Source organism: Staurois parvus, unplaced genomic scaffold (genome assembly GCF_062004578.1).
Source record: "Staurois parvus isolate SC_StPar_1 unplaced genomic scaffold, SC_StPar_1.0 ptg000879l, whole genome shotgun sequence".
Classification (NCBI taxonomy): domain Eukaryota; kingdom Metazoa; phylum Chordata; class Amphibia; order Anura; family Ranidae; genus Staurois; species Staurois parvus.
The window spans coordinates 1,197,614-1,222,569 of NW_028318675.1; the positions used below are offsets into that span (position 1 = coordinate 1,197,614).

Here is a 24,956-nt window from a genome sequence, read left to right on the forward strand (position 1 = left end):
CACTATATATGTGTGTATCATCATCTGCTGGAGATAAAAGACGTCACAGTGACTATGGAGGAAGAGGACGGACATGACTATGGAGGAAGAGGACGGACATGACTATGGAGGAAGAGGATGGACATGATGGGGGGTTACTGGGTGTAAATAGGAAATAACATCTTATTACCTCCTCTGCTGCCACTTCCAGCAACGTCTTCTCTCTGCTTCCTCCCAACTCAGCTCTCACCCGGAACTTCCTGCCTGTACCTGACATCACTTCCTGTCTGTACCTGACATCACTTCCTGCCTGTACCTGACATCACTTCCTGTCTTCCATAGAGACTTCCTGTCTGGGCAGAAGTGAGATCCCCACCTTGTGGAGCTCAGAGGAACTGCAGCCCCGAGAAGCGTCTGGTAGTGTGACCCCGGCCTTGTGCTGGGTGTGTATGGACTGTAGATCCTTGTGTAGGGAGGAAATGACTCCTATCTGTGACTGCTGTAACCTGCTGACTGGCATCTCCTGTGAAATCTGACACTGGCACTGGATACACACAAGGCAGTGAGGGATTTCAGCCCCTCCCTTCTCTCAGACTGTAATACAGAGAGAGCCAATCAGAAGAGGTATTAAAGGAGCCAATGACAGGGACTTTCTCAAGCAGGAGGTGCAGCTGCAAAGCATTGTGGGATATGCAGTCCTGAACAGAAATGGCCTGATAGGCTGATATGAGGGATGGAACTACAGAGACCAGCATGCTTAGTGAGAGCAGAGTGAAGGACTCCATCTTGTTTTTCCTGAGGGGAGGCAGTCTGCATGTGGCAGGAGACAGTCTGGACCTGGCAGAGAAGTGCTCAGGGTCAGTTCACTCCATGTTTAGGTATCTGCATCAGTCAGGGAACATCCAACCTGAGAGATGTGGCCTACAGTACAGTGCCTACACCGACAGTGTGAAGGGCTCATCGTGAGGTGACCACAGGAGCCGCTCATTTCCAGGACCATGGTTTGGGCCTTAGTCCCAGGATCTGGTGAGAGGGATTTTGCCCCCTGGCAGATGACAGGAACACGGCACACAGAGACATGACACTTCTCCCATACTCACCAGGCACTGGGTTGTGTAGATGGTCCTGCTATACAGACACAGTGTTTGCTTTGCTATACAAATCCTGCCACGGGATTACAATGATACTTTACCATAGGAGTGTAAGTGCACCAATGAAAGTGTCTCGCTGAAGACCCCAACATTCATCCTGTTACCAAGAGACTGAAGTTACTGGTGCCATACGGGCACGCGCATGCGTATTCAGGCCTCTATATTGCATGGTGTGGGAGGGAATAGCTCTACCTTGGAAAGTAGCTATGAAGCATCAGTTGGGCGCAGTGTTTGCCTATTGGGCTTGTGGTGTCGGGGGTTAGAAGGGAGAAGTCTGACACCACAGAGAGTCATCCTTCTGCTCTCCTCCTGCTTGGACATCATAGAGCTGAGTTTATGTAAAGGGGTTTAGACCCACTTTGAGGGCGCCATGTAAGTGTTTCCTCTGCTCTTGGGGTTATTCACGGTTGGAATCCCCTGAAAGCAGCCTGAGTGTAAAAGTGAGTTATATTGCTTCCGGTCTCAGGATTTGCTGTTCTCTGGATTCACCGAACGTATACCTGTTGTTCATGTTTATTACTTCCCATAGAGGTCTTACAGTAAAGCTGATCTCTGTGTTTATTATACCGTGTGTGCTTTTCATTGGTCCTTGTACTTCACTATTGTCAGGGGTGTCAGTTGGGGCTGAGACAGTTCTTGGGGTTGGGAGGCAGAGTGGTGGAGTGAACAAACTTACCCCCTTTGGGGGGATCGCTACACTGATAGAGGGGTCACCTCCACTCCCACCAAGGGGGACAGAAATATATGACTGCCTAGTTCAGCCTTTCTCAGCCAGGGGTCCTCCAAAGGGTTCTTGGGGTAAAGCTGCATCTTTGGAGACTGACAAGCACTAGGCTTGCCCCCCCTGATAGTACAAGAAATGGCCGCTGCCCCAGTCTATAACTGGCCTTCACAGCAAGGAGCACTTGAACGGGCAACGCATGTCACACAACAAAAGAGAAAAGTTCCCGGCTCAACTTGCCAGCCATCCTGAAAACAAACCGAATTACCCCGTCTAACAGTATGCGTTAAAAACGGGGGTTTAGTTAGCACGCATTTGCAATCACATTGTAAGCTACAGAGCCACGTCACGGCCCCCCCGATATTCTGTAGTCCTAACTCTACAAATTAATTGAACCCCCATAGTAGAGGCACATGTATTGCTAGACCAAGGGCAGGTGGACCTGTGGGAACCCACCCCTCTTTAACCAAAGTTCAGACACTTTCCCCCCCCCAGGCCAATTTTCAGCTTTCAGCGCTGTCACACTTTGAATGACCATTGCGCAGTCATGCAACACTGTACCCATATGATTTTTTTTAGCATTTTTTGAGACAGATAAAACTTTATTTTGGTGGTATTTTTATTTTTTTGCTTTATAAATGCAAAAGTCCAAAAATTTTGAAAAAAAGTGTTTTTCTTACAAAATTTTGCAAATAAATATTTCATCATACATCTTGGCCAAAATGTATTCCGTTATCTTTTTGGTAAAACAAAAAATAACCCAAATTAGTTTATAACCAAAAATTATAATTTTTTAAAAATATTTTAACATTTTTATTTTATTTTTTTATATTATTATTATTATTTATTTTTTTTTAACATACTGTCACCATGGTGACACTGTACTACCTTTGGGGGGTGATGAAGATTTTTTTAAATTATTTTTTACACCGATTGCTTTTACACCCATAAAGAGGAATAATTTCTCCTTCTCTCTGGCTGCATTCTTGCAGCCATTGAGAAATACTGTGTGAGCTGTGATTGGTCACAGCTTGTCACATGGTACAAGGCTGTTATGAATAGCCCTGTACCATGTCACCTCTGTGATCATTTACAGATTTCACCCGTAGTAAGCAATGATGTCAGAAGTGACATGTGATCACTGATTGGCCAATCAGTGTTCACATGATCGTGACCTCGCACAGAGGTCCTGTAAGATGAATGGTGTTCCACTGTGTCTGGAGGACACAGCAGGCACCGGATTGCGGTGCTGCATGCTCCCAGGGAGCGCACACAAGCAGGGGGTGGGGAGGCCATTTATAAATGGCCACCCACCCCTGCACTGCCACCGTCTGGCCGTTTATATACAACGGCCGGACAGGAGGTGGTTAAAGGTACAGGAGCGCACCGGACACCCAGCGTATAGCACAATGGCAGCCAAGGTGTCCAGTGTGTCTCCTCCCCAACAATTCAACAGAATAAAGAATGGCCACTGCCCCAGTACCCTGATAGTCAGGAATCGTGTTTGTGTAGTTAGTGCCGGGACACGGCTAGGATTTTGGTTTTGAGGTTTTTGCTGTTACTTTGTGGAACATTGTACAGCACCTGTAATCAGCACCAATAAACACTGCACTGTGTGACACTACATCACTGGACTGGTATCTGTCCCTGAAAGTGTGCCCATCCCAGGGAGCTTTGTACCCGCTACCCATCCCCAGCCCACGATTCAGAAACATTGAATTGCAATTTCCACTGATCTGACCAGTCTTCCAGCAACACCAAATCCTGTTCCATGTTACAGGTACCTCCAAGTTCTATATGTAGTCTGGGGGTCCCTGTGGAAGTCCATGTGTGGACATTTCTACCTATGATAAATGACAGGCTAAACCCACCTGGAGACTTTCTCCACACCTGGAGTGTGCTGAGTTCTTGGAGAACGTCTACACAGTGTTTCCAGATTGGCTTTATCACCCCAACGAGCTCGCTCCAGTTCATGGATGTCATCATTATGTTTGGAGGATCTCACCAGTCAGGAGCCTTTCCTGTCATCCTACATGTTCCCTTCTGAGGATTGTTCTATCCTTCCAAACAAATGTATGAAATCATGGATGAGTCCTCCTTCTATGTGATCTAGAAGATCTTCAATCACAATGTCTTTATGGATGAAGTGGATGGCCCAGTTTATATATTATTTATTGCTTTACAGCTTTATTCCCTCCAGGATTCATTCTTTATTTATAGAACCATTCAAGGAAGTGTTCTTACTTTGAGAGATCTCCACCACCATTCCTCTGTGACCATTACATCCTTGTCATTTATGTCTAACATCTTCATTATCAGTGGATTGATAGATATTATTATACTTTAGGATGTATTTTTGCATTTTCTTCAACAAAAGGATCAGTTTTGGTGGTATCTGTTTTATTAACTATACATTTGGTTTTTGTGTTCTGTGTTTTTAAGACTTTTCTATATGTAATAAAATATCTTTATTAAACATAAGAGCTATTTATTATTATTATTTATTATTTTTGAACTTCCCTGGTAGCCCTGTAAGGTAGATATTTTTATGTTTCTGCAGTTCTTCTGAAATCCACAAGGTGGTGATCTCACTTATACCCAAATAGAAGGTCTCTATGGAATACAGAAAGGAAATGTCAGGTACAAACAGGAAGTGATGTCGGGTAAAGACAGGAAGTCATCTGGAATAAAGACAGGAAGTTCCATATGGTAGAAACCAGCAAGGAGACGTTGGTGAAAGTGGCAACAGAGGAGGTAATAAGCTGTTATTTCCTATTTACACCCAGTAACCCCCCGTCATGTCTGTCCTCTTCCTCCATAGTCATGTCCATCCTCTTCCTCCATAGTCATGTCCGTCCTCTTCCTCCATAGTCATGTCCGTCCTCTTTCTCCATAGTCACTGTGACATCTTTTATCTCCAGCAGATGATGATACACACATATATAGTGTGGGAACCCAGATGAACCCCTTCAGGGGCAGAACATTCCCCCACTTCCGGGGCCGGAACATTCTCCTCATTGTGGAGATAAATTCTAGTAATATGGTCCTCTAAGGGTTCTGATGGATGAAGGGGAGCTGAGGGGTCTCTTTTTGGGTACAGATAATGGAGAACTTTGGGGCCCCTTGGAGGATAGTGGATCCCAAGTTCTCTGAGGGGGTAGAGTAGCTGAAGGACTTTGGGTCCTTGATAGGAGATCTCTGAGAGAAGAGGAGGTACTATGGCTCAGGGAGTCGCTGAGTTAGGGAGGGGGCTGTTGGTCTATGATGGTCCTCCTACCTGAACTTACTTTCAGTCCTCCTTACAGAACTCCAGCCATGAAAAGAAGGCAACCTTCACCTTCTTACCATCTCACCGGTCAAATAATATTGTCCAGGTGGAATGAAGGACAGTCTTCACCCCTTGGTGGGCACTTGTTTCTAAAGGAGGTCTGTATGCTCAGCATAGACTAACAGGTAGTCAGGGGTCAGTGCTATACATCTTCTGGAGACAGTCCCATACCTTCCCATGACACAGGCTCTGGCAGTGCCCGGTGCTGGAATTCAGAGCCCCAGGAACCCACCACCACTCTGTACAATGTCCTGGATATTACAGTATATTTTTCAACCAAAGGTCTTCCCCCTGTTGTCCCCCTCCTACCCACACTGAGCTGCTATTGGAGGGAGGAGAACAGAGTCCTCCCCCAAAGCCCTCTCTGCTCCACCAGCAGCATTCTCCTGCTATCCAATCCCTTCTCTTACTGCAGAGAGTGACAGTGACATCACTCCTGTCAGTCAGCAGGCTGCCGGAGATTGGAGCCTTGCAGCTGGATATCGGGCAATTATCCTGATTATCCAGCAACTCCAATCAAAAGTCATCAAGTTCATGATGACCCGACATTGACTTCACAGCACGGCCTCAGAGCAAACAAGTCATAGGAAGGATCGTATTTATCATTCCCCCCTTACATCAGTGTCCAGCGGAGTCCCCCCCTTATGTCAGTGTCCAGCGGAGTCCCCCCCTTACGTCAGTGTCCAGCGGAGTTCCCCCCCTTATGTCAGTGTCGAGTGGAGTCCCCCCCCCCCTTATGTCAGTGTCGAGTGGAGTCCCCCCCCCTTACGTCAGTGTCGAGTGGAGTCCCCCCCCCCCTTACGTCAGTGTCCAGTGGAGTCCCCCCCCCCTTACGTCAGTGTCGAGTGGAGTCCCCCCCCCTTACGTCAGTGTCGAGTGGAGTCCCCCCCCCCCTTACGTCAGTGTCGAGTGGAGTCCCCCCCCCTTACGTCAGTGTCGAGTGGAGTCCCCCCCCCTTACGTCAGTGTCGAGTGGAGTCCCCCCCCCTTACGTCAGTGTCGAGTGGAGTCCCCCCCCCCCCCTTACGTCAGTGTCGAGCGGAGTCCCCCCCCTTACGTCAGTGTCGAGCGGAGTCCCCCCCCCTTACGTCAGTGTCGAGCGGAGTCCCCCCCCCTTACGTCAGTGTCGAGCGGAGTCCCCCCCCCTTACGTCAGTGTCGAGCGGAGTCCCCCCCCCTTACGTCAGTGTCGAGCGGAGTCCCCCCCCCTTACGTCAGTGTCGAGCGGAGTCCCCCCCCCTTACGTCAGTGTCGAGCGGAGTCCCCCCCCCCTTACGTCAGTGTCGAGCGGAGTCCCCCCCCCTTACGTCAGTGTCGAGCGGAGTCCCCCCCCCTTACGTCAGTGTCGAGCGGAGTCCCCCCTCCCTTACGTCAGTGTCGAGCGGAGTCCCCCCCCCTTACGTCAGTGTCGAGCGGAGTCCCCCCCCCCTTACGTCAGTGTCGAGCGGAGTCCCCCCCCCCTTACGTCGGTGTCGAGCGGAGTCCCCCCCCCCTTACGTCGGTGTCGAGCGGAGTCCCCCCCCCCCCTTACGTCGGTGTCGAGCGGAGTCCCCCCCCTTACATCGGTGTCGAGCGGAGTCCCCCCCCTTACGTCAGAGATCAGTGGAGTCCCCCGTCCCATACGTCAGAGCTCAGCGGCGTCCCCCCTTACGTCAGAGCTCAGCGGAGTCCCCCCCTTACATCAGAGTTCAGCGGAGTCCCCCCTTACATCAGAGCTCAGCTGCTAACTGGACATGGAATAGTGAAGTGTGAAGCTCCTGGAAGAACAGGGAGGGGGGAGGTAGATAAGGAGAGAAGGGAAGGAGGTGGGGAAAGCTCCATGGTAGAGAAGAGATCGCTCACCCGCAGGCTGCTCTCTGCAGGCTCAGACATCACCAATTGTACAACCGGATCTTCAAATTTCCCGCCAATGGGGCAGTCACAGAGCAGAGGAGCGGGAAGAGGCGGAGCAAAACAGAATCTCTCTCCTCCCCCGTCTATGCGGGGAGGGAGGGGGGAAGTGTGCTGTCTGAGCAAGTGTCACAGACACTGAGCGTGCCCAGCTGCAGCCTGCCCCCCCCCCCCCCCCCGGAGTCTACCAATCACTTTCTTCAGTAAGCCCTGCTGCTTGCCTGCAACAGGGATAAATGTAAGAAAACAACCAGCATGGCACCCGGAACTACATGTCCCGAGAGTCAGGAGATAGGATTTTTTTGATTGAAAAATAAACTTTATTACAGAAGTATAAAAAAACACGATATTCGTAATCGAGGTACATCTCACCCTGTACTGTGACGCAGCGCACCACATTGCAATATAGTTCCAGGCATACAATAAATACATTCAATAAATACATTCTGTTGTATATATTAAAAACTCCCAGTGCTATAATTAATATAAAGGGGTTTAATGCGTTTCCAGACAAATGCGAACTCACATTCCACAAGATAATACAGAGCGTTTTTATATAGATGTGTGCCCTCACACAAAGACAGTACTCGCCGTTCCGCTGCTATTGGCGTCGTGATGTCAGAGCCCCTCCCCTACACGTTGCGCCACAGGGATTACATCCCCCTGAGGAAGCCACGTGACCCTGTGGCGCAACGCGTAGAGGAGGGGCTCTGACATCACGACGCCAATAGCAGCGGAACGGCGAGTACTGTCTTTGTGTGAGGGCACACATCTATATAAAAACGCTCTGTATTATCTTGTGGAATGTGAGTTCGCATTTGTCTGGAAACGCATTAAACCCCTTTATAAAGGATAAAACACCATGTGGGTATCTTTTTCTTTTATGGCCTAAACCGGAGGAATACAGGGGAGGAAGAGGTGATAGGAAATAGACCCCGGACAACAGGAGGGGAGATATCTATATCCATCCATCCAGCCCTTACAACCCAGAAGGAATTGGGAGGCCATCTAGTGGAAGGAAAGTAGAACCACAGACTACCTCAATAATAATATACTTTCCATATATTTGCACAAACAAATTGGGACCATCATATGTCATTTAAAGCTAAAGGATAAGAAATATACAGCTTACATCACTATCCTTTGTTGCAATAAGTGAAGTATTGTTTGCACAGTTTTCTATTATTATTTATTTGTTATTTTTATTGTTATTTATTTTTTCATATATTAATTTGATTATTACACTCCATTATATATATATTTATCATACATTATTGTTTTGGGGTAATATTTGCAAATTTGCACATATCTACTTTTGCACCTATATATCACAGTGCAAGGAGGGTTTCTTTGCACATTTTTTATGTCATACAAATTAATTTTCTGCACAGTAAAAAAATTTTTTTTTTTTTAATCACAATTCAATTAATTATAGCACTGGGAGTTTTTAATATATATTACATCACAATGTGTTAATATTTATGTAATATTCATTTAGATTCATTTATTTTATACAGTTGCAAGAAAAAGTATGTGAACCCCTTGGGATTACGTGGAGTTTTGCATGAATTGGGCATAAAATGTGCTCTGAACGTCATCTAAGTCACAACAATAGAAGAACACAGTCTGCTGAACATAATACTACACAAACATTAGATGTTGCCATGGTTTAATTGCACATAACATGTAAACATTCACAGTGCAGGGAGGAAAAAGTATGTGAACCTTTGGACTTAATAACTGGTTGACCCTCCTTTGGCAGCAATAACCTCAACCAAACGTTTCCTGTAGTTGCAGATCAGACCTGCACAACGATCTGGAGTCATTTTGGACCACTCCTCTTCACAAAACTGTTTCAGTGTAGCAATATTCTTGGGATGTCTGGTGTGAATCGCTCTCTTAAGGTCATGCCACAGCATTTCAATCGGGTTGAGGTCAGGATTCTGACTGGGCCACTCCAGAAGGCGTATTCTGTGCTGTTGCAGCCATTGTTTTGTTGAATGACTTGTATGCTTTGGGTCATTGCCCTGTTGCATCACCCATCCTCTGCGGAGCTTCAGTTGGCGGACAGATGGTCGTACGTTTTCCTGCAAAATGCCTTGATAAACTCTGGAATTCATTTTCCCATCAATGACAACAATCTGTCCAGGCATTGAGGCAGCAAAGCAGCCCCAAACCATGATGCTCCCTCCGCCATGTTTCACAGTGGGGATGAGGTTTTGATGTTGGTGTGCTGTGCCTTTTTTTCTCCACACATAGTGTTGTGTGTTCTTCCCAAACAACTCAATCTTGGTTTCATCTGCCCACAGTATATTTTGCCAGTAGTGCTGTGGAACATCCAGGTGCTCTTTTGCAAACTTCAAACGTGCTGCAATATTCTTTTTGGACAGCAATGGCTTCCTCCGTGGTGTCCTCCCATGTACTCCATTCTTGTTTCATGTTTTCCTTATTGTAGATGTGTCAACAAAAATGTTAGCATGTGCCAGAGATTTCTGTAGGTCTTTAGCTGACACTCTGGGATTCTTCTTTACCTCATGCAGCATTCTGCGCTGTGCTCTTGCAGTCATTTTTACAGGACGACCACGCCTAGGGAGAGTAGCAACAGTGCTAAACTTTCTCCATTTGTAGACAGTCTGTCTTACCGTGGACACATGAACATCAAGGCTTTTGGAGAAACTTTTGTAACCCTTTCCAGCTTCATGCAAGTCAACAATTCTTGATCGTAGGTCTTCTGAGAGCTCTTTTCTGTGAGGCATGGTTCACATCAGACAGTGCTTCTTGAAACCAGTAAACCCAAAACAGGTGTCAGCAACACATCCAATATCATCACACTGTGTCAGGGCTCCCAGGTATGACCAGAGATGTGTGACTGATGCAGGGAAACGCAGACTTCAGAAATGTGATAAACAATATAATTTATTAACACTAACCATACAAACATAAACGCAGTGCAATACTAAACATACTACAGTGCAAACAAACCAAACCAACCACCCACAGATAACAGTACATACAAGCAAGCGTCGTCAGGCAGGCCGGGTCAATATCAATTGGGCAGGTAGGTACAGGGGGAGCAAGCGGAGAATGGTCGGGGTCACAGGCCAGGTTCAGCAGGTAGCAAGCAGCGTAGTACAGAGGGTCAGGCAGAGGGATGGTCAGGGTCACAAGCCAGGATCAGAGCAGGAGAAGTCAGCAGCAGTTCAGATCAGGGTCAGCGAAGGAACAGAAACAGGATGCAGGACAGATACAGGGCCCAGGACAAACACAACACCAAGGCAGAGTCTGCAAGTCTGGCCATCCCTTAAATACCCCAGCATCATCAGTTCCAGGTGTTAGCTGGCTGAAAGGTTGAGTCTCTGATTGCTGGGAGCACCCGCTGGCCAGCCCTGGTACTGCAGATCAAAAGGCAGGCGAGTCCCACCATTGCTGGCCAGTCCATTCCTAACAGTACCCCCCCCTCAAGGAGCGGCCTCAGGACGCTCCAAACAGTCCTAGCTGGGCAAAATGTTCCACCGCCCGGGTCTGGCAACTGGCGGGATAGCAAAGACTGGCACACCGGGCAGGACTCCGGGCAGCGGCACACCGGGCTGGACTCCGGGCAGCGGCACATCGAGCAGAGGCACTCCGGGCAGAGGCACACCGGGCAGAGGCACACCGGGCAGGACTCCGGGCAGAGGCACATCGGGCAGAGGCACATCGGGCAGGACTCCGGGCAGGACTCCGGGCAGAGGCACATCGGGCAGAGGCACATCGGGCAGGACTCCGGGCAGAGGCACATCGGGCAGGATTCCGGGCAGAGGCACATCGGGCAGGACTCCGGGCAGAGGCACATCGGGCAGGACTCCGGGCAGAGGCACATCGGGCAGGACTCCGGGCAGAGGCACATCGGGCAGGACTCCGGGCAGAGGCACATCGGGCAGGACTCCGGGCAGAGGCACATCGGGCAGGACTCCGGGCAGAGGCACATCGGATTACCAGGCGAAGCAGCAGGCAGCGGGCCACCGGGCGTGGCGGCAGGCACCGGGCCCCCGGGCGGAGCAGCAGGCACCGGGCCCCCGGGCGGAGCAGCAGGCACCGGGCGGAACAGCAGGCACCGGGCCCCCGGGCGGGGCAGCAGGCACCGGGCCCCCGGGCGGAGCAGCAGGCACCGGGCCCCCGGGCGGAGCAGCAGGCACCGGGCCCCCGGGCGGAGCAGCAGGCACCGTGCCCCCGGGCGGAGCAGCAGGCATCGTGCCCCCGGGCGGAGCAGCAGGCATCGTGCCCCCAGGCGGGGCGACAGGCATCGTGCCCCCAGGCGGGGCGACAGGCATCGTGCCCCCAGGCGGGGCGACGGGCATCGTGCCCCCAGGCGGGGCGGCGGGCATCGTGCCCCCAGGCGGGGCGGCGGGCGCCGGACCCCCAGGTGGAGCGACAGGTCTCGGGCCCTCAGGCGGAGCGGCGGGCGCCGGACCCCCAGGAGGAGCGACAGGTCTCGGGCCCTCAGGCGGAGCGGCGGGCGCCGGACCCCCAGATGGAGCGACAGGTCTCGGGCCCTCAGGCGGAGCGGCGGGCGCCGGACCCCCAGGTGGAGCGACAGGTCTCGGGCCCTCAGGCGGAGCGGCGGGCGCCGGACCCCCAGGTGGAGCGACAGGTCTCGGACCCTCAGGCGGAGCGACAGGTCTCAGGCCCCCAGGCGGGGCGGCGGGCGCCGGATCCCCAGGCGGAGCGGCGGGCGCTGGACCCCCAAGTGGAGCAACAGGTCTCGGGCCCCCAGGCGGAGCGGCGGGCACCGAGTCACCAGGCACGACAGTGGGCTCCGAGTCAACTGGTATGACCGCAGGCACTGGGTCAGACATTGTATGGTCTGGCTGGACAGTGGGCACCGGGTCACCAGGCATTGGATCGTCTGGCTCGACAGCGGGCATCGGGTCACCAGGTATGACAGCGGGCACTGGGTCACCAGGCATCAGGTCATTTGGCTTGCCAGCGGGCACCGCGTCATCTGGCAAGGCAGTGGGCACCGGGTCACCAGGTATGACAGCGGGCTCTGAGTCAATTGGCACGACAGCGGGCACCGGATCAGGTACCGGATCATCTGGATCAACAGCGGGCATCGAGTCAACTGGCCTAATAGGATCGTCGGGCTGGATCAGTTCATCATGCGGAGTAGCGGCATCAGGCTGAGGAGAGGCTTCAGGCTGAAGAGAGGCATCCGGCTGAAGAGAGGCATCAGGCCGAGTAGAGGCTTCAGGCTGAGTAGAGGCTTCAGGCCGAGTCACGGAAGGCAGGCTCACCGGTTTGGATACTGGCAGGATGGTATTGGTTGGAAAGAATTTTCGCTTTTTTCTGGTTTTAACTACTGGAGCACTGCAAGTAAACGCAGGTCTGCAAACGAATGGAGCACCTGGAGACAGAGAAAAACTGGAGGATGGAACAGGAGAGGGAGCAGTTGCTACAGAGGGCTCTTTTACAGGGTTAAAGGCAGGATAGGTGCAGCGAGTGGGAACAGGGGACTGACATGCGGTAGATAGCAGGGCAGGAGGAGCTGGTGGGAATACAGGAGTAGAGTTAGAAGCAGGACTGGGTCTTTGTAAGCTGACTGAGGCTGGGTGCAACAAATCTGTCCATGTCTGCAGTAGGGGTTGAACAAAGCTGAGCTTACACAAAGCCTGTCTGGTCAATGACTGCACTGCGTTGATACAATCTCTTAGTGTCTGTGGTGAACATGTGGAGTAACGCTCCAAAAGGTAACCCACATCATCCTCTAATAACCACACCAGGGACTCTACCTGGTCTGCACTAAATGGTGGCAAAAATTCATCCCTGCATTCGGGGGAACCAGATGAAACCAACTCTGCACAAACCTCAATCAATGGCTGCACCTCAGAGAATTCTGTGCCCTGATCTACTAGAACATGAGCGAGCCGTATACATTCTAGCAGTTCATCCCGGGTATACTCCTTCAGAGTTTGATAAGCATACTCCCTGTCATCAAACACTAGCAGATATAAATACTCAACCTCATCAAGATCCATCCTTCCCATCAACAAGCCAAGATGGCTTCCCTGTGCAGCCACTTCTGGTCAGGATTGGCCTTGGTGTAATGTCAGGGCTCCCAGGTATGACCAGAGATGTGTGACTGATGCAGGGAAACGCAGACTTCAGAAATGTGATAAACAATATAATTTATTAACACTAACCATACAAACATAAACGCAGTGCAATACTAAACATACTACAGTGCAAACAAACCAAACCAACCACCCACAGATAACAGTATATACAAGCAAGCGTCGTCAGGCAGGCCAGGTCAATATCAATTGGGCAGGTAGGTACAGGGGGAGCAAGCAGAGAATGGTCGGGGTCACAGTCCAGGTTCAGCAGGTAGCAAGCAGCGAGGTACAGAGGGTCAGACAGAGGGGTGGTCAGGGTCACAAGCCAGGATCAGAGCAGGAGAAGTCAGCAGCAGTTCAGATCAGGGTCAGCGAAGGAACAGAAACAGGATGCAGGACAGATACAGGGCCCAGGACAAACACAACACCAAGGCAGAGTCTGCAAGTCTGGCCATCCCTTAAATACCCCAGTATCATCAGTTCCAGGTGTTAGCTGGCTGAAAGGTTGAGTCTCTGATTGCTGGGAGCACCCGCTGGCCAGCCCTGGTACTGCAGATCAAAAGGCAGGTGAGTCCCACCATTGCTGGCCAGTCCATTCCTAACACACTGATTGGAGTCAAGGTTGGCTCACTCCTGGCTCCAATTAGCTCTGGGAGAAGTCATTAAGCTAGGGCTTCACATACTTTTTCCTCCCTGCACTGTGAATGTTTACATGTTATGTGCAATTAAACCATGGCAACATCTAATGTTTGTGTAGTATTATGTTCAGCAGACTGTGTTCTTCTATTGTTGTGACTTAGATGACGTTCAGAGCACATTTTATGCCCAATTCATGCAAAACTCCACGTAATCCCAAGGGGTTCACATACTTTTTCTTGCAACTGTATATATCACACATCACTAGAAAAAATTCCTTTTGAGGAGCGCGACACATCCAATATTTTATTTGTTCATTGTCACACAGTATTTTGAGTATGTGTTTTATGTGTTGATGCACCATTATATTTGAAGGAGTTAATTAATTTTTTACAAGTATTTCTGTGCCACCATAGTAGCTCACAAGTATACACTTTCACAATAAATACATTCACTCAGCGGTATGATGCCTGACGTGATGTGCGTGGCGAATGAATCCCCCGACCAACACATCATGCATAACGCTGCTTACCCCGAGACCATAGCATGCTTAGAAAACATTTCCTACAATTACAAATCATGCAAGATACGATTGTTACAATTTACAATAAGCATTGGGTGTGGGGGGGAAGGGGGGCGGGGAGGGGAAAAAGGGGACACAGGCCCAAAGCTTTATTGAAGGGACAAAGACACGCAAGGGGGGGAGTAGGGGGAAGGGGAGATCTTCAGACGTCTTCTTCCTCAAAGTCCATCAAGGTATAGTCTCTGAGCAGACTGAGGATCAGTTTGCGGCAGTCCTCAATGGACATCCTCTCCCGCTGGTGGATGAGGCGCTTCCGGGCCACCATAAAGCATCCTTAAAACAACACAGCACCCGTCAGGCGCTGTCAATGTGTTCCAGAGTAAAATTCCACAGAAAAGTCCGTTCAACACCCCAAAGTGTGTGATGGTTCTCTGTGGCACAAAGTCCTTGAGTTCAGGTTCCAGGGCTCTCAACAGGTCCTGAGCAAAAGAGCACTCCCAGAAAACGTGCTGAGCCGTTTCCTCATGGATGATGCAGAAGGGCAGTGTCTGTATCTGCTCAGGTTCCTGGCATGCATAAATGTCCTGAGAGGCAAACCCCCTTGGATTGCCATCCATGCCAGGTCCTTGTGCCTGTTGGTGAGGATCTTTGAAGAAACGTTCCTCCAGACCACCTTGCAGGTGTCTGAAGGCAGGCCTGGAACCGACTCCAAAATGTCACTTGCTCTGATGAGCTTGTATATGGTCTTCGGTTTCCACAAGTCAGGCTTGACTCCCTGTAGCCCCTGCTCCTTGATAAACTTGAAGGTATCCAGGTAGTACCAAGGGGTGTCCCAGTTGTAGGGGATGGAACTGTCCCAATTGTCCCATCCGAGGGATCTCCAGAGAGGCAAAAGGAAGAAGCGTGACATTGCGTTCCCGCCAGAATCCATAATCCTTTTAGGTAAGGTCCTGTGGATGCAGTTGCAGGCAAAGAACACCCTCAGTTGGGTTGCGATGTCAGGCACACCCTTACCGCCCTTGAGGGGTTCCTTGAACATGACTGCCCGCTTCACTCTGTCCATCTTGGAGCCCCAGATGAAGTGAAACACCGCCCTGGTGATGGTCTTGCATGTGTTGACAAGTGGGGGCCAGGCCTGGGCGAGGTACTGCAACACAGGGAGAATCTCATTGCAGAGTACCAGTGTCTTCCCTTCGATGGTAAGGTCTCTGAGGCTCCAAAGTCCAAACTTTTGTCGCATCTTTGACAGTCTCTCCTCCCAAGACTTCAGGGCTGCGCCCTCAGCACCAAACCAAACTCCCAGGATTTTCATGAAGTCTTTCTTGATGCCAAAGGGCATGGATGCAGAAGAAGGCAGGAACCACTTTCCAAAGAGCATGACCTCCGACTTCCCGCAGTTGACTTTTGCCCCCGAAGCTTGGCCGAAGTCCTCGCAGGTCTGGATGAGCAGGTCGATGGAGCGTTGGTTGGCACAGAACACCGTCACCTTGTCCATGTAGAGCGAGCACTTCACTTCCCTTCTGTCTGGTCCCGGCGCGGTGATTCCCCCGATCTCTGGATTCCGTCTGATGCATTCCGCGAAGAGCTCTATACAGCAAACAAAAAGCAGAGGTGAGAGAGGGCAGCCTTGTCTGACCCCGGAGAGGACCGGGAAAGGGGTCAGTTTTCCAGCCATTCACCTGCACCGTACTACAAATGTTGTTATACATCAGGTCAACATACACACAAAACATTTCCCCAAGACCAAACCTGCGCAGGGCTCTGCACATAAACCCATGGGAGACGCAGTCAAAGGCCTTTTCCTGATCAAGGCTGACCAGGGCCGCGTGCACACAGCGATCCTTGATGTATTGGACCGTGTCCCGGATGAGCGCTAGGCTGTCCGCAGTCCTGCGGCCAGGAATGCAGCAAGTCTGATCCGTGTGGATGATCTGTCCGATGACGGCCTTCAGTCTGTTGGCCAGAACTTTGGCGAGGATCTTGTAGTCCACGTTCAGGAGAGAGATGGGACGCCAGTTTTTCAAATCACATCTCTCCCCCTTACGCTTGTACAGGATCGTGATCATTCCCTCCCTCAACGAAGGAGGCATTCTGCCCTCCACCATCATCTCCTCGTACAGCTCGAGCAGGTCCGGGCCCACGAGGTCCCACAGCGCTACATAGAGCTCTGCTGGGAGACCGTTGCAGCCCGGGGTCCTGCCCCACCTAAAGGATTTGGCGGCAGAGTGCAGCTCCTCCAACGTCAGGGGGGCATTGGTAGCCGACAAACCTGTAGGATCAATGGTGTTAGTGATACCTGACAAGAATCTGTCGGCTGTTGTCATGTTCGTTTCTTTGGGGGAATAGAGGTCGGTGTAGTAGTCGCTGACCACTTCTATCATGGCTTCTTTCCCCTTCTGGAGTGTTCCAGTCTTGTCACGCAGCTCCGACAGGGGTGTGTGTCCTGAGTGGAGTTTCCTGAAAAAGAAAGAGTTACACTTCTCACCTTTCTCTAGATGATCCACACTGGCACTGGATTCTTCCTCAGAGTGCTTTTTCAAGCTCTTCCTGGTGTCCTCCAGGTCCTGCCTAACGTCCCAGCCACAGTGATGAAGGTTCTGCAGGGACTGCAGCTGACGTTGCAGTCTCCTGAGTTCCCCCCTCCTGGCACACACTTGCTGGCATCCCCTGGCCTGAAAGAAGCTGCGCAGCCTAACTTTCACAAACTCCCACCAGTCGCTTACCTTGGGAAAAAGAATCTTCTCCTCCTGCCAGGCACCGTAGGCTTCCCTGAGCTCCTCCAGCAGTTCCTCATTTTCCAGCAGGGTGCAATTCAGCTTCCAGGAGCCTGGCCCTGTGGTCAGAGAAAAAGCAGGGGACCATGGAGAACCCACGGTGCCTGACTGCCCTAGAGGTGAGCACGAAGTCGATCCTGGAACGCACAGATCCATTGGGGCGGCTCCACGAGTAGTTCACGGAGCCACGTCCCACGGCATCCTGCAGGGAGACCTCCGCAATCACCTCCCGGAGCAGCTTCGAGGTGGCATCGAGTTTAGCGTACATGCTGGAGCTGCGCCCGTCCTCCTCTATCGGACAGTTAAAATCACCACCGATCACTACTGTTCTCGTTGTGACGAGTTGCGCCCGCAGGGTCTGGAAAATCTCCAGCTGCGCGTTCTTCTCTGGGGAGGCGTACACGTTGATGAGCCTAACTGGCTCTCCCGCCCACGAGCCGTCTATGACCAAGAGGTGGCCACAGACGAGCTCATGGACGGAGTCAACAGTGAAACGACCTCCCCTGACAAGAACCGCTACCCCTGCAGACTTGCAATCGCCACCCCCAGACCAGTAGGAGGGACCGTGGGTCCACTGGGAGGACAAATGAGTGTACCTCCTCAGGGGGGGAAGGACGCATTCCTGCAGCATGTAGACATCGCTCTGCTGCGAGGAAAGAAAAGTCAGCACCGTCTGCCTCCTAGACGCATCCTTGATGCTCCTCACATTAATGGAAAAGATAGATATCTCAGCCATCATGGGAAGGAGATGAAGGGGTTAGTTGGCAGGGGCTGTACTTACCTCCCCTGGAGAGGGGGGGATCCTCTGCCGTCTCTGCAGCCTGACTAGTGCCCTGGCTCAGTCCTATCTGAGTGAGGACCTTGTTGAGGACCTCATTGAAGTCGGTGGAGAGGTCAGGCTCCGACTGGGTCAGAGCCATCTCTTCTTCCACCTCCTCCTCCTCCAGGGTGTCGAGGTCCTCCCCCACGGGGTCGGGACCAGCGGCATCCTGGAGGACAGCAGGCCGTTTGGTGGAGGAGGAGGTGTCCTCCGCCGCCGGGCTGGCCTGCTCCTTCTTCCGGTGCCCACCGCAGAGCTGCTGGCGGGGGCAGGAGGGACAAGGGCCGGGAAATCCTCCTGTGAGGACAGGTCAGGGGGGGTGGAACAGGGCCAGGGAGGAGTTGAGCAGGGCCAGGGGGGGGGGAGAGGGGCAGGAGGGCTAGGGTCCGGGGGGGCGGGGGGGCAGCCTCCGACACCGGAGGGGTAGGGAGGGCTGGGGTGGAGGGAGGGGGTGGGGGGTTCCTCTTACCTTGGTATTTCTGGGGTTTCGGTGGCGATGATCCAGTGGTGCCCTTGCTCAGAGCTCCCGCGTACGTTCTGCTTCTCTGGGGGCAGTCCTTGTAGACGTGCTCCGATCGTCCACAGAGGTTGCAGTCTTTGGACCTCGGACAGTCCTTGGTCTCATGGCCCGCAAACCGGCAGAACCTGCAAGAAAGCTCGTGGCAATCCTTACCCTCGTGCCCATGCTGGCCGCACCTGCGGCAGGTGTGGGGTTGGTCCGGGTAGTGCAGGATTCCTGTGGACGCTCCCAGAGAGAAGCACGGTTGCAGGTGTTTGAGGTCTCCTGAGGATCGATCTCTCATCAACCTGCAAAACACAGACCACTTACCTATCCAGAAGCCGTTAGCGTCCAGTATCCGGACTGGGTCCTTCAGTACGACGCAGAACCTCTGTAGATAGGTGGCTATATCCTTTCCGGGGACATGAGGGTTCCTCATGGACACCGTAATCCGCCTTTCATCCCTTTGAATGGGTGAGTTCGCAACAAAGTTGCGGAAAGGGGAATCAGGCCCAGAGGTCTTCACCATCTCCCAGTATCTTCTGCAGACCTGTAGAGATATAAAAGTAACGTAAAAAATTCCTCTCACGAAGGACTGCATCGACAGGGTCTCTGACTTGCTGAATCCTTGCTCGAGGATCATCTTCTTGCCGAAGACTTCCGGGGTCATGTCCGGGACTCTGCCTTCCACTTCCTTCAGGCGCAGCACGACAGTCTGATTCATCCAGGGCTCCAGGGAGGGGAGTCCTTCTGCAGGGCCGGTGCCTTCTGAGGTGGAGGGGGCTTCTCCTGGGGTCTTGGCAGGAGCGGCGGTCGATGTCTTCTTGCTCGATGTTTTCTTCCCCATCTTGTCGCCGAGGAGTTTTGAAGGCTTCCGAAGGTCTATAGCGGCTTCCTCCTGCTTCCTCGGCGTCTTCACTCTTGCTTAGCCTTTGAAAAGGCTATTTGGCGTCTACTGCCCGGAGGTAGTAACGCAGAGTGGGGAGGGGGGAAGATCACAAACTCGTTCTGTGTGGGGGCTAAGCCTCAAACCCAATAGCAGCAGGCAGGTGAAGCCGAATTTAATTGACGATCCTACCAGGCCGAGTAGAGGGTGCCCCACACAGACCAAATGGCTGGGATAGATACAAGTGTTTCACAACGTCCTAGCTGGAAGCAGGGACACCCCTAAAGGCAAGGTCGATACTACACTTGATCTTAGCCAAAAGGCCGAGAAGCGATCAGGAGATAGGATTTGTAAATCCAAGTCCAAACAAAATGTCTTCCCATGGGGGGAGTAGTTCTTCAATGTCCAGCAACCCTCCTATTCCCCCCTCACATCCACATCCTATTATTGTGTGACCAATACCATCCAAATCATTCTTACTTTCATTTCCCAAAGTTATCCGTCTACAAGGAGACCTGTATAGATCACATGATGGCACCAATGAGGATGGAGGAGGACCGGAGTCACATGACTGAGAAGATACTAAACCTCACCCTGGAGATCATCTACATGCTGACCGGAGAGGTGAGGAGGATTCTGGGAGGTCACATGACATCACTCTTATCTGTATTAATAAAACACAGACCTGACCGGAGAGGTGAGGAGGATTCTGGGAGGTCACATGACATCACTCTCATCTCTATTAATAAAACACAGACCTGACCGGAGGTGAGGAGGATTATGGGAGGTCACATGACATCACTCTCATCTCTATTAATAAAACAGAGACCTCACCAGAGAGGTGAGGAGGATTCTGGGAGGTCACATGACATCACTCCTACATCTATTAATAAAACACAGACCTGACAGGAGAGGTGAGGAGGATTCTGGGAGGTCACGTGACATCACTCTCATCTCTATTAATAAAACACAGACCTGACAGGAGAGGTGAGGAGGATTCTGGGAGGTCACATGACATCACTCCTACATCTATTAATAAAACACAGACCTTACTAGAGAGGTGAGGAGGATTCTGGGAGTCTAACATGATATTCCTATTGGTTCCTCAATACAGAGATTTCCTCTCCTGAAATCAGGTGATCATATGACCATCACAGTCCCTCCATGTGACTCCCTAAACCCTGAGAGACACAACATGCAGAAGATTCTAGAAGTCACCAAGAAGATGATGGAGCTGCTGACAGGAGAGGTGAGCGGTGCCGGGAATTCTGGGACATTCTCCAGTAACAGACAAGGGATGTGTCTGGATGGTGACTGTATCATTGTGTGTGTCAGGTTCCTATAAGGTGTCAGGGTGTCACTGTCTATTTCTCCATGGAGGAGTGGGAGTATTTAGAAGGACACAAGGATCTCTACAAGGACGTCATGATGGACAATCAGCCGCCCCTCACATCACCGGGTAAGAGGAGACTTTATTGTAAAGGAGAGAGCAGTACGGAGGATCCACCTAGATCCCCCATCATCTGATAAACACATAGAAACAATGGATTCAGTCAGTGTGTGTGTTTCCTACAGATGGATCCAGTCATGGGAACCCACCAGAGAGATGTCCCCGTCCTCTGTATTCCTGGGATTCCACACAGGAGGGTCACACCATCCCTCACTGTTACAAGGTTGGTGGGATTGAGCATCTAGAACATGGACTTGTAATGATGTGTGGAGTTCTTTTATGTGACCTTACATTTTACAGATGATATTTTCTCTCATTTCCTTGATTTAGAGTGGAGATCCAATCGATATAGAATTTGAGGTGAAAGCAGAAGAAGAAGAGGCGTATGTGAGGGATGATCAGCAGTCTATGGAGGAGGATGGAATAACGGGGACATTTATAGAGGAGGACACTCCTACAGAGATCAGCACAGGTGGGTCATGAACACTAAATCCATTCCTCCACCCATACTGCTCACTGATTGGTCCAGAGTAGGGCGGGGACTGGGTGATATCAGCCTGTAATCCCCTGGTCACTTTCCTGAGCTGTGTTCCCCGTCCTGTATTCCTGGATTTCTCTCGGATAATCTTCCTTCTCTGTGCTGCAGACACAATTTATGTATCTAGACTGGATTTATGGAGGTTCTGGGGTTCAGCTGGCAGAAAAATGTTGATTTTTCCTATAAGCATTGCATAATGTAGGCACCCAGGACATGTGACTGGGGTCTCCTGCCTTGTGCCTGACTCCTCCAGGGGACCTTCTCTGTTATCTGCTGGCTGTGCCGGGTGGAGGGATATGTCTGTAGTGTCTCAGACCCAAGTCACAGAGTGCAGTCTCAGGAGATGGGAGACAAGAAACCCTTTAAGAACCTTTAATTACTGAATAACAATATCATCAGTCCTGACCCTTACACTATATAACTTATATTGCACATTACATACTCCTGACCCCTGCACTATATACTCTATGTTGTACATTATATAGTCCTGACTTCTGCTCTCCCTCCTCCCCACACTGCTATATACTGTATACACATAATATGGATTTTCTTTTGTTACACCCATTTCCTACCAGCTGGACATTTTCCAACTTTGGACCCTTAAACAGAAAGTGATAATGAGGGAGGAGTCAATACCCCAATGATGGTGGTCTTCAGGATCAGTCCAGTCTTCATCTTGGTTGTTCTCCCCCCATCCTCACTCTCTGACCTCTGGTGGGGCTCAGCCCCGCTGTTCTTCATGACTAAATAATGGACTAAATAAGGAAGTGCAGTACTTCTTGTGTTGGGAAGATGGCGATGAGTGATAGAGGGGGTGGGGACCCTCGTCCTATAATCCCCTCATCACTGTCCCTCCTATAAAAGACAGTTGTGGTTGTTTCCTCACTCTCTGACTAAGGTCCATGAATAAAGAAATGACCTGGTAGGAGATCAGAGGAGCCATTTCCTAGTCCCCTTGAGGGTGGAATTGTAAGCTCCTCAGAGACCAAGCTGCCTAATGTGGGTGGAGTCCTGGTTTGGGGGAACCAATCGGCTCCAGTCTAGTAATCCTCTTTGTCTTTGTATTTTAGTCCATGGCCGGGAGATGAGGAAAACCTCCGAGGATTGTCTCACTTTGTCTCCAGACTGGAAAGTAGAAGATGAGGACATTACACAGTATAGTCCAGGAGAAATCCCGGCTCCCTCCAATGTCCATCCGGCACCACCCAGTGTAGATGGACCATCAGATTCCTCGTATCCTGAGGAACCTCAGACTGTGCGGGACCGGGCCGGCCTTCCAACAGGGAGGAGGTTCTCCTGTACTGAGTGCGGGAAATGTTTCCGTTATAAATCCCATCTTAATGTGCATAAAAGATCTCACAGGGGGGAGAAGCCATATTCTTGTCCTGAGTGCGGGAAATGTTTTACAAGGAAGTCCAATCTTTCCAGACATCAGAGATCTCACATGAGGGAGAAGGCATATTCCTGTCCTGAGTCTGGGAAATGTTTTACAAGGAAGTCCAATCTTTACAAACATCAGAAATCTCACACAGGGGGGAAGCCGTATTCCTGTCCTGAGTGCGGGAAATGTTTTTTAGAGAAGTCCGGTCTTTACAGACATCAGAGATCTCACACCGGGGAGAAGCCATATTCCTGTTCTGAGTGTGGGAAATATTTTTCAGATAAGTCCCAACTTTACAGACATCAGGGATCTCACACGGGGGAGAAGGCATATTCCTGTCCCGAGTGCGGGAAATGTTTTTCACAGAAGTCCCATCTTTACACACACCAGAGATCTCACACGGGGGAGAAGCCATATTTCTGTCCTGAGTGTGGGAAATGTTTTTCACAGAAGTCCCATCTTTACACACATCAGAGATCTCACACGGGGGAGAAGGCATATTCCTGTTCTGAGTGCAGGAAATGTTTTACAAGGAAGTCCAATCTTTACATACACCAGAGATCTCACACGGGGGAGAAGCCAGTTTCCTGTTCTGAGTGTGGAAAATGTTTTTCAGAGATGTCCAGTCTTTATAAACATCAGAGATCTCACACAGGGGAGAAGCCGTATTCCTGTCCTGATTGTGGAAAATGTTTTTCACAGAAGTGCAGTCTTCATCAACATCAAAGATCTCACACGGGGGAGAAACCGTATTCCTGTCCTGAGTGCGGGAAATGTTTCACAAGGAAGTCCGATCTTTCCAGACATCAAATATCTCACATGAGGGAGAAGGCATATTCCTGTCCTGAGTGCGGGAAATTTTTTTCACTGAAGTCCAATCTTTCCAAACATCAGAGATCTCACACGGGGGAGAAGCCACTTTCCTGTCCTGAGTAAGGGAAATGTTCCTCACTGAAGTCCTGTCTTCCTGTACATCAGGGGTCCCACACAACGCTGGAGGTGTATTAGTGCCTTGAGTGCGGGAAATGTCTTCTAGATGAATGTTGCTGGACATCCCAGCTCTCATGTGGGGAAGAAGCCCCCCCTGATATACACCTCAGATATACTCCATGGCTGATCTTCATCATGGAAGGAACAGTTGATAAGGAGATGAGAGGCCCCCAAAGACATGGATGAAGTGCAGTAAATGTCGGGGTGCAGAGTGGTCAGTAGATCCTGGAAATGAAGGACACAACTTCAGCCCTTCTTGGGTGTCGGAGTTGCGTTTCCTGATAATGATATAGCGGGTTACAGAGCTAGAAGCCGGGAGAGCCCAGATCTCGTTATCGGGGAACTTTACACAGACAACAAGAACTTCTGAAGTTGATGTCCTTCATTTCAAGGCTCTACAGAACAGTGGTGACCCCGAAGCGTCTCTCTGTCTTCAGTCCATCCTTCTCCCATCCCCCAACAGGAGGGAAGGAGAACTCCGCCCCAAACTAGGGGGGAACTTTCCTCTCATTATTTCCCTTGGCTTCTGTGTGGATTTGGGTGGTTGGAGGAGTGCGGTACGAGAGGGAACACAGCTTGTTGTTCTATGTCTACATATGGGGTCTGGGTAGAGGGGATCCACCAGAAAATATTTCTACTCTTTGATTTTGTGCAAATCGTTTCTGTTTTCACTTTGAAGGGCGATATTATGTGTGGTTTGTAAAAGGGATTGGCCCAATAGATACCACCCCACTTGACCAGCATTCATTCAGCCATGTCACATGTTGGGATCTTTTCTACAATACTTTGTTATAATAATGGAACACGTTGTGTATTGTATTGTACACCAATAATAATGACTCCGCCCCCACATTCCAGAAAAGGGATCTTCCTGACCAATCGGATTCCTTCCTTTGTTATTTCCTGATTCTATGACTGCAATCTTGTTAGAAGTTAAACTATAATAAAGAATTTATTGAGTGAAAAGAATTGTGTGTGTCGGGGCCACGATGGGGATCTTTGGGGCCCAAACATTTCTCACAGGAGACACTTTACAAGCTTTTACAGGTCATCCAGTTTCTGGTTCACCATGAATAATGGCCCAGAGTGCAGGGGTCAGGAGACTACTTCATACAGCCCTGTAAACAACGTGCAGTGGTCAGGAGTATGTGATTTACATCCCAGAGTGCAGTGGTCAGGAGTATGTGATTTCCATCCCAGAATACAGAGTGTAGTGGTCAGGAGTATGTGATTTCCATCCCAGAGTACAGAGTGTAGTGGTCAGGAGTATGTGATTTCCATCCCAGAATACAGAGTGTAG

At 50.6% G+C, this 24,956-nt stretch overlaps 1 protein-coding gene and 1 pseudogene across 1 annotated transcript in view; one reads left to right on the plus strand and one right to left on the minus strand.

Annotated features, from left to right (window-relative positions):
- Positions 1-24,625, plus strand: part of LOC149443025 (uncharacterized) — a 43,419-nt gene extending 18,794 nt beyond the window's left edge. Inside the window, exon 2 of the mRNA XM_089655966.1 lies at positions 22,466-24,625. Coding sequence (XP_089512092.1) covers positions 22,466-23,602 — 1,137 coding nt within the window. The 3' untranslated portion in view covers positions 23,603-24,625. The remainder of the gene's footprint in view (positions 1-22,465) is intronic.
- On the minus strand, positions 19,500-19,632 carry LOC149443026 (U2 spliceosomal RNA; annotated as a pseudogene).
- Positions 24,626-24,956: the final 331 nt, after the last annotated feature.